Source organism: Galendromus occidentalis, unplaced genomic scaffold (assembly GCF_000255335.2).
Source record: "Galendromus occidentalis unplaced genomic scaffold, Mocc_1.1 scf7180000075843, whole genome shotgun sequence".
Lineage (NCBI taxonomy): Eukaryota > Metazoa > Arthropoda > Arachnida > Mesostigmata > Phytoseiidae > Galendromus > Galendromus occidentalis.
Genome location: NW_003803833.1, coordinates 8,073 through 16,916, shown reverse-complemented (window position 1 = coordinate 16,916; position 8,844 = coordinate 8,073). Strand labels below are relative to the sequence as shown.

At 48.9% G+C, this 8,844-nt stretch overlaps 1 protein-coding gene across 1 annotated transcript; it reads right to left on the bottom strand.

Moving 5' to 3' along the window:
- Positions 1–2,207: 2,207 nt before the first annotated feature.
- On the bottom strand, positions 2,208–8,329 carry LOC100897516 (uncharacterized). The gene is made up of 5 exons (XM_003738238.1): positions 8,019–8,329; positions 7,475–7,664; positions 3,599–5,665; positions 3,371–3,482; positions 2,208–3,253 (listed from the first exon to the last, which is right to left on the bottom strand). Exons 1-5 carry the CDS (start codon positions 8,327–8,329, stop codon positions 2,208–2,210), a joined length of 3,726 nt encoding a protein of 1,241 aa, XP_003738286.1.
- Between the last annotated feature and the right edge of the window lie 515 nt (positions 8,330–8,844).

Genomic DNA, 8,844 nt, shown 5'->3' with positions numbered 1-8,844 from the left:
ATTGCATTAGGATATTAAAAATAGCAAGTAGAAATTTATACAGATAGGTCAGTAACACTGCATTACCAACGGCAGCCTGTAATTTGATGCAGGCGTACACCAGCACGGCAACGAACAGCGTTGCCGTGACTTTCCCAAGGAACAGCAGTTTCCTTGCAAGCCGTCCCCGTTTTTTCTTTTGGAGTCTCCTCCGTTGGGGAACTTCTTCAACGTTCCCGTCGGGACATGGACGGTCCGCTTGATCCCGTGTCTGGCGTCCTGTAGAAACCGGTTCCAGGTTTATCTCGTCGTTCTCTCCGGTATCCTCGTCATTGAATTGCACCCAGGGGATGTGTGCAGTTTCCCTCGCGCTTCGAACATCGAAATGGGTGGTCGTACCCATCTTCCTGCGTCTGACCCGACGCAGACTTTCGCAACGTTTAACGCAACAACAGTTGCGGCACTTGGTTCGTCGTCCCTTGGAGTGCCGAAGACTGCCTCTTTCGCTTCCTCCTGTGGATGGCCGACGTCTCCTGCGGGAACGAGTGCTGGTCCTTCGTTGATCGGCGGATTTCAATCCGAGTAGTTGCAGGATTTTCAGCATTGGGGAATGCTCTTCGTTGCCACGAATGATTGTCAAGGGAAATCGATCCCCTTTTATACTAAGTCTCCAAGTACGTCACTAGACAAAAAGTTAGACCTAAATTTTCTCAACGAAACCTGCGAAAATTAAACAGAAAACACATAGATAATCAGAGAATAAGATAAGAGATTTATTCTACAGTCTATAAGTGTACAAGAACCAATTTTAATCAGAAAAACCTGTTAAACAAAACTAGAATCAGATCGACTTCATTGTTAAGATACGGAGATAAGCCAAGTAGAATTTTTACAATCATTCATCACTCCCTCCACTTTGATAATTTCATCAAGAATATCGCTCTGTACACGCTCATAGGGCACAGTAACGTTTGTCAGCGATCTACCATGGGGTCTCAGAAGGCAAATCTTATCTCTCGGTGATAGACAGATCACTCCGAGACGTTTCCGCGAACACTCAAAGTCTACGAGCGGAATCCTATCACGGGATCGTTCATCGATCACCACTCGAGACCAGGGATTGAATCCGAACTTCTCTGCTTCAGCTTTCGAAATGTGATCAGTGAGCACTTTTGGTCCTTCAAATCGTGTGACCAAAAGCCTCTCAATCGATCCTAGTCGTGTCGATGATTTATCGACAGTGCTGGCAATGCCCTGAAGCACCAGGAAATTGAGAATTCCCACGATGAGAATGAACATCAGTGTCACTGATGAGCAGCTACACCTATCACAGCAGTATCTCCTTCTTCGGAACACATCGTACACGTCCCGAGTTGGAAACAGCAAAGACCGCGTAGGTGGCGGCATGCTCTCCTCATCGGATAAGGCAGGTTCAGGGATGGGACCGAGTTCAATGCCGTTGTTCATTGTTCATCGAATGGAGCATTCAACACAAACCAATTGACGGAACACGATGGAATGGATCTCTCAGGATATGATCAGAGATTCACGTCGGAGTCAGGAATGTTCTCTCCCACGAAACGAATCCATCGTTCTAGACAACGTCTAGACATAAGCATCTTAAGTGACCATCTGAAATGCCCCAAGAAGCCCAGAATAGACTGAGTCTATCGCTTCTTCTTCGATTCCCATCTGTGAATGATATTCCAGTAGAATCACATGTCTTCTCTACGAACAACGAAAATCTACTTCCGGAATGACCATCCATTCTTCGTCCATTGAATCCTATGGATAATCCGAGAGTTTAGATAACGAAATGTAAATCATCATCAGGAGTATTGAGACACCCTGTATATCAAAAACTGGCCCACTGAGATCTAGGAGCATATGTGAATGCGGACTTCATGCAATTCATTCGGAACATGCAATATGTTAATCAATATGTTATAGGTGATGGATAAATAACTATTTTATTATCGTATCAGACCGCTTCCAGCGAAGGCGGGGTGTTCAGAATCTATGTTCCCTGTAACCGTCTGATACACTGAGGGAGACAGTGTTCTTTCTCTTTACCACTTTCCACTTCTTCTGGACCTATATAAGCACTGCAACAATTGGAATAAATACTGGGTAACACCAACTGTCTGTTCTATTATACTGAGCTCTGCTTAAGTGTCCAGTGAATATCGAATACTCTCCGTTCGTGTATCTCTCTACCGAGACGTCGTTCAGGCCGTGACTTCGCGGATTTTCTCCCGATCGCAACCATTCTGGTCCGAAAAGCCAGAAGTTTCTGAGCTCTTCGTATCTAGAAGTGACGCCCGACTCAGTAGGTCTGCCGGATTCTCGGCCGATCTGATGTAATTCCATTGCTCGGCTTTCGTTCCCTGCTGGATCTCAATGATTCTATTCTCCACGAAGGTTTTCCATCTGTCGGGACGATCTCGGATCCAAGCTAGCACGCATGCGTTATCACACCCGAATTTGACCACCGAGAACTCTCCCAGGTATGCCTGCTGTATCTTTTTGACGATTTTCACCGCGATTATCGCTCCGAGAAGTTCTAGTCTGTGGATCGACCAATCTCCCTTCAGCGGAGCCACCCTTCCTTTCGCGATGATCAACGTGGTTGATATTCTTCCGCTCTCCTGGAAGTTTCTAGCGTATGCCACGCAACCGTAAGCCGTAAGACTCGCATCACAGAATACATGTAGTTCCGTGATGCCCCCGACCTCTGAATTTATGAATCGACGCTCGAAATTAAGGCATGTAGCCACTTTTAATTTTTCTATGCTCGAGTCGAATTCTGCCAATTCTTCTCCTTCGATCAGACTATCCCAGTCGATCTTTTTTTGCCATAGTCGCTGAAGCAGTAATTTGAAGCCAAGTGTGATCGGAGCCAGCAGGCCTAAGGGATCGAACACTTGACTTACTCCTTTGAGAATAGCCCTCTTCGTGGCTTTGCAGTTTCCGAAATAGAGCAACGCTGTCGAGACCTCGACATGGATCGAGTCACAGATCTGGTTCCATCTCACCCCGAGAAATTTCGCGTTCTCTTCTCCGAAAGCCACCGTTGCCTCCGGACATTTTTCTTGAATATATTCGCCGAGCTCTCTAGAGGATGTCGCGAATCTCTTCAGCGGAAAGCATCCTGTTTTGAAGACCTCGACTAAAGTCGCAACTTTATCTTTCCCGTCTTCTACTGATTTCGCTCCTACGAGCAAATCATCAACGTAGAAGTGTTGTTTCACGAATTCGAGCAATTCCCTGTGTTCTGGTTTAGCCCGTATCTCCGAATTTAAGTGGTGCTTTAGGCCCGCGCAATGCGACCACGGGGCTGATATTAAACCGAATGATAATCTACATGATTGGAATTCTTTCATAGGCGCACCTGGATTTTTCCCGATGCCCAGTGGCCATAGGAATCTCAGATACGTCCGATGTTTTGCCGTTATCTCGAATTGCAGATACGCTTTCTCTATATCCGCCGTAATTACGATTGTCTAAACCTGAGGAGCACTAACAAGATGTCCGCAATGAGATTCTCGCCCTGGAATAACACGTCATTCAAGCTTGCTTCATCCTTGGAGCGTGCTCCCGCATCGTTCACAACCCTCACTTTCAGCTTATCTGCTGTCGATGCCGCTTTTTTGACCACAGCCAAAAGCGGCAAGTAATGGGCGTCTTCGTCTGGGTCTGGCATGCTTGCTTGCTCAACGAAGCCCTGTCCTAGCAGATCTTGTATCTCATCATCGATCGCCTGTAGGAGTTTCGGATTCTTTCGAGCCTGCATGATCAAGCTTTTGAGCCTATTTTCCGCTAATCTTCGGTTGTTTCCGAGGGTTCCCTTATTCGGTTTGTATGGTAAGCTAATCACGTATCTTCCTGATGGAGAGCGTCGAATGGTTTTCTCGAAGAAATCGTTCAATTCTTCGTTTGCTGCCTCGTCTCTATCCTTAAAGAATGGTTCGATTCCCATGACTTCTGTTTCCCATAAGAACGATAGGTCCTCTCCATCAGCTTTGGGTTTTGAGATTACCGCTAGAGACGTGCAAGCTGTTTTTTCCGATGTTTTCCCGTCTGCCAACCAGGAACTCCGTTTATTTCTGATCGCCTCGATCAGCCACGGATTCGTTTCAGCACTTTGTTGCGCGGCTCCGCAGGGAAAGTATCCAAATAGAGTCTCAAGTGCGATGAGCCCGTTCGCCTTTTTGATGTCGCAACCTAGGATTGGATATAAAGAATCTACTCCTATCAGAATGTCGACCTCAGTTGACCATTCGCCATCGTTTCGATCTGCTACAGGATTCAGATTCCCGCAGAAACCCGCGTTTGGGAGTGAACCCCTGATTACGTTTTCTAATGCTGTTGCTCTAATGGTCACCTGTTGATTAGAGAATCTACTCTTAAGAACTACTTCCACGATACGTCCCTTGCATTTTCGTGGATTCGCGTATCCCGCCGATTGTAGGTAGAATATATCTGTGCCTACTTGTTTCGCATTCAATATATCCGCCAACGCATTGGTGATTAAAGTTTTCTGAGAGCCCGTGTCTAGTACGATTCTGCAAATCGTCTCGTCGGTTTCCGACAGCGCCGCGACGTATCCGGTTGGGAGGTATTTCTCCCCGATTTCTATCGTTGTCGTAGTTTCTTGCCCCGATTCCTCCGAGTAGTCCCGCGCGTACGCCGCATCGACTGTTACTTTCTTCGTTTTTACGCATAAGAGGGTGGAGTGTCTCCCGCCGCAATCCGCGCAATTGATTCTTACCCTACATTTGTCCGCCCTGTGGTTTCTCGCAAGACAAACAAAGCATGCATTGTGTGTCGCGGCACACTTTCGTCTTTCCTCAGCCGATAATTGCTTCTTACATTTCGGGCTAGGATGTTGCTCTCCGCAGAAAATACACGAGTGGTCTACCCGAGGAGATGCAAGAGCGAATGAATATTGGCTACTCGTCGAGCCTGAAGGTCCCGCAGGATTGAATTTCTGTCCACTAAATTTTTTCTGATAGCTATCGTACTCATGAGTGAACGATTTCCCGTTTTTTTGGCGGCTCCCGAATGGTTTGTCACCTTGAAACTTCGTTTCTGAATGGAGGATTCTCTCTAGATCTGTCTTTTCTCTTTTGAGAAACTTGACTAGAAATTCCGATTTCGGCGTGATTCCCGTTAGATCTCTAGACGCATCTCGCAACCTCCTCTTACATCCAAACGGTAATGCTTTCTCTATCATGCATGACAAGGGAGCGGACATGCCGTCGTACGAGTTCCCCAAGGTCAACAACGATTGGACATTTTGGACGATGCACTCGACAAATCTGATGAACTTAGCATTGTCCCTGAGATCTCCCCTGCATGCCGCTATGATGTTCTCCATGTGTTGATTCGTTGCCAAGGTCGAGTCTCCGAAGTCCTCGTAGATAGTGTCCCTCGCAACGGTGTAGTTGTCGGCGATGACTCCAAACCCTGAGATGGCTCTCGCTGCCCGACCAACTAAGGTTTTCAACATGAGCTCGTATTTCTCCAGTGGATCCCAGTCTCTCGAATCGATACGTAGCACGAATGCGTCCTTCCATCGGCTGAATTTTGTGACGTTCCCATCGAACTTGGGAACGCGTTCTCCAATTTCTTTCCATGTGGTTCTCGGGACCTGTCCGCTGCTTGTCGTCGTTGAGTTTATCCGCTGCCGGGTTGACTCCAACGTTGATTGGTCGTGTTGAACTGAATTGGAATCTCGTCGGGAGCCTTCGTCCGCAAACGCATCTGGGTCATGTTCTCGCAGGAAAGCCATGACATCGAACTTGATTTCGGCTATTTTTCTTCGTAATCGAGTTCTTTGGCAATTTCAGCTTCTCGCGACTCCAGTGATAATCTTCTTGACCCGATTACTGCTTCGGTAGCCGCAGCTAATCGTCTCGATAATTCCACCAATTCGTGTAGAGCAGCTTTGACTTGCGCGATTGTCCTCGGAGAGGATTCTTTCACGACGATCTCGCGAACTCGCTTGGCTGCCTTCGATACCAATGACCTCACTCGAGCTTAGCTCCCTCCGTTGATTATCAAGTATTTCTTCCGCAGGTTGCCCTTCTGATGCCTGTTTTCCCACGGTCGGTTTGTCTTCTGATTGTTTCGGTCCTGGCTCAGCCATGATGGACTCGTATGTCTCGTTTTCCGTCGAGATTTTCCCGCAGGATAGCCGCCACGCTCACGCTAGGGCTAAGGTTCTCGTTTCTTCTGACACCACTGTCGAAAACCCCTCTCTGAGCACTCTTGGGAATTGGAAGCACAACACTTGATTGACACCTTTCACGGCCGCGGCCTTCCTTGTGAAGTTCAGGGAACCGGTTTTCTATGAGATTTCTGGGGGTCGCGCACGCAGCCACGATCCCGTTGCACTCGCAAGTTGCAATACTTGCAGACGACTGCTTGGTTCACCTGGATTCCGCTAGACGGCTCTGGCGCTCTTTATTGTTATCTTCTCCTTATCTCTCTGCTCTGAGCTCTAATATGTATATTCTGGAATATCGATACACTGGTTGCGTGGCTTTCCAGCCCGCCGCTCTGGAACTGTTCCGATCTCTGCTTGAGATCGACCGCAGTCGTACCTAGAATTCGGTTCGCCACAGGGATCTCGGCCACCCATCCAAGGAAATCGTCGAGCCAGGGGCCGGAGAGCGGATCGTCCCATCGAAGCAGGCGCGTCCATACGATTTTTTTTGGGGGGGGGCAGCCGATTTCTTGAGTCGCATCAAAAAAAACAATTTCTCGATTTTGTGCGGAGATGGTGATTCTCGAGATTAAGCACGAAACCCCGTACTTACAATCATGACCATGAGTGAGGGGAATGCAGGAACTTCAGATTTTAATCCATCACAAATAGCACAACCATCGAACTATTCGAGTATTGATTTACTCCCCCGAAAGTACTTCACAAAACCATTTCAAGCTTTCTCGGATTAGCCGCCATGTAGTCCACAATCTATTCAACAGTAAGCGGCATTTCTCGATGAATTTTCAACGCCGTCAAGCCATTCAATCTCTCTCCTCTCATCTTACTCCGCAGATCTGTTTTCAGCAATTTGAGTACGCTGAAAAAGCGTCCATCTGATCACAGGTCGACTGAAAATCTTGGGGGGGCCATGGCCCCCTGCCCCCCCCCTATGGACGCTACTGCATCGAAGAGTCTGTGACCAAAGTCGCTGGATAAGGAGCTTCCCGCGAAATGTGAAGGGGATCAACCAGCCCACCGGATCAAAGATCGAAGCAAGCACGCGGAGCACCTGCCTCTAGGTAACAATCCTCTCGGCTCCTGTGAATTTGCTGATATCCGACATTTGGAACTGAGAGGGTCACTATCTGGAGCCCGAGCGATACCCAAGACTTGGAGTAATCCAGTCTCGACTAGCACGGTCGTTGCCCTCGAGGGGATCGATCGACTCTGAAGATGGTCGATGACGCTCGGCGAGCTCGATTTCCCAAGGCTCATACTCGCCGATTGCATCCACTCGATGATTTTGTCGATGAATTGTATCGCCTCCGCGTCCGAGTCGAAGCTGCGGAGCATGTCATCAAAGTAGAAAGAGCTGCCCAAAGCGTAGGTCGACGTTGGGTCGATTCGCTTGAAATGCTCCCGGAGAGTGGCGGCGAGCAAGAATCCGCTGAGCGTGGCGTCCTTGGGTACCCTGCGAAATTGGAAACAACGAATTCGTGAATCCTTGGGTCCTTGCCGCAGAAAACGAAATAGGGGACGATCTTCATCGGCGAGGTCGATTGTCATATAGGCCTGCACGATGTCCGCGGAGAGGGCGACTGCTCGAAGTCGGAAGTTGAACAGGAGGCGCTGTATGTCGGGATTCAGGTTGGGGCCGGCCAACAGGTGAGAGTTGAGAGATCTTTCGCCGACCGCTGAAGATGATCCATCCAATACGATCCTCCATCTATCCCCATCAGTCCTCTGGGTGATGACTTGTCTGTGAGGCAAGTAGAATTTGTGGTCACGAGCGCTAGGAGCTGTTCAGTCGACATCGAAGACCTACTCTGCATGACCTGCCCTGACAAACGCCATGATTTCCGCATCGTATCGCCTCATGGACTCGGGATCGCGCGTCAATGCGCGGCGTCTAGCCGATGAGCGAGTGAGAGCGATTTCGAGATTGTTCGAGAGCTGCTCAATTGAGACCCGTTTCGGCATGGCGACAGCGTAACGTCGACCGTCGTACGAAACAGTCTTCTCGAACTGTCTGATCGCGTCATGTTCGGCTTCGTTCAGATCATTCCCCGCGGATTCGGAGGGCCCGATGGCCTCAACCTCCCAAAGACGTTGGAGGTCTCTCACCGGCCGAGACATTGTGGCTGCGCAGCAGACAGGCTGGACACGGACGACGTCGCCGCGAATCGCATTGGACCCATTGGTTCCAGAGACCAGCCAGCCGAATTGCGATGATTTGGCTTCGATGTGGGCAACGGGTGGTGGTCCTCCTCGATGATCGAGTTCAATCCAGTGGAACAGTCGCCACACATTCTGATTCTTCCGTCCGCCTTTTTCACCACCACGATTGGAGCCGCGAAATCCGAGTGTTTTGTTCTCTCGATGACTCCTGCTTGTTCGAGTCAATCGATCTCGGCCGTGACCGCTAGTAGTGTTGCGTAAGCGACTGGCCTGGCTTTTTTGAAAACCGGTTTCGCATTTGGTTTGAGTCTTATCGTGGCTGGGTGTCTTGTGCAGTTTCCGAGTCCCTCCTCGAAAACTTCCTGGAACCTTTCTTGTAGCTCCTCCTTCAATTTGTACTGCTGTGGATTCTGTTCCTTCTCCGTGGTGATTGCTTGCACTAACGTTTGCTCCGTTGTTAGGTCCCCGGAGCT

What these genes read in the sequence shown, in the direction of transcription:
- LOC100897516 (XM_003738238.1), bottom strand. Translation starts at nt 8,329, where the DNA reads ATGTCTCGGCCGGTGAGAGACCTCCAACGTCTTTGGGAGGTTGAGGCC. An exon ending in GTCAGGGCAGGTCATGCAGA is followed by an intron (nt 7,665 to 8,018) that starts GTAGGTCTTCGA and finishes CCAATTTCGCAG; the next exon opens with GGTACCCAAGGACGCCACGC. An exon ending in GGGCATCGGGAAAAATCCAG is followed by an intron (nt 3,254 to 3,370) that starts GTGCGCCTATGA and finishes GGGCTAAACCAG; the next exon opens with AACACAGGGAATTGCTCGAA.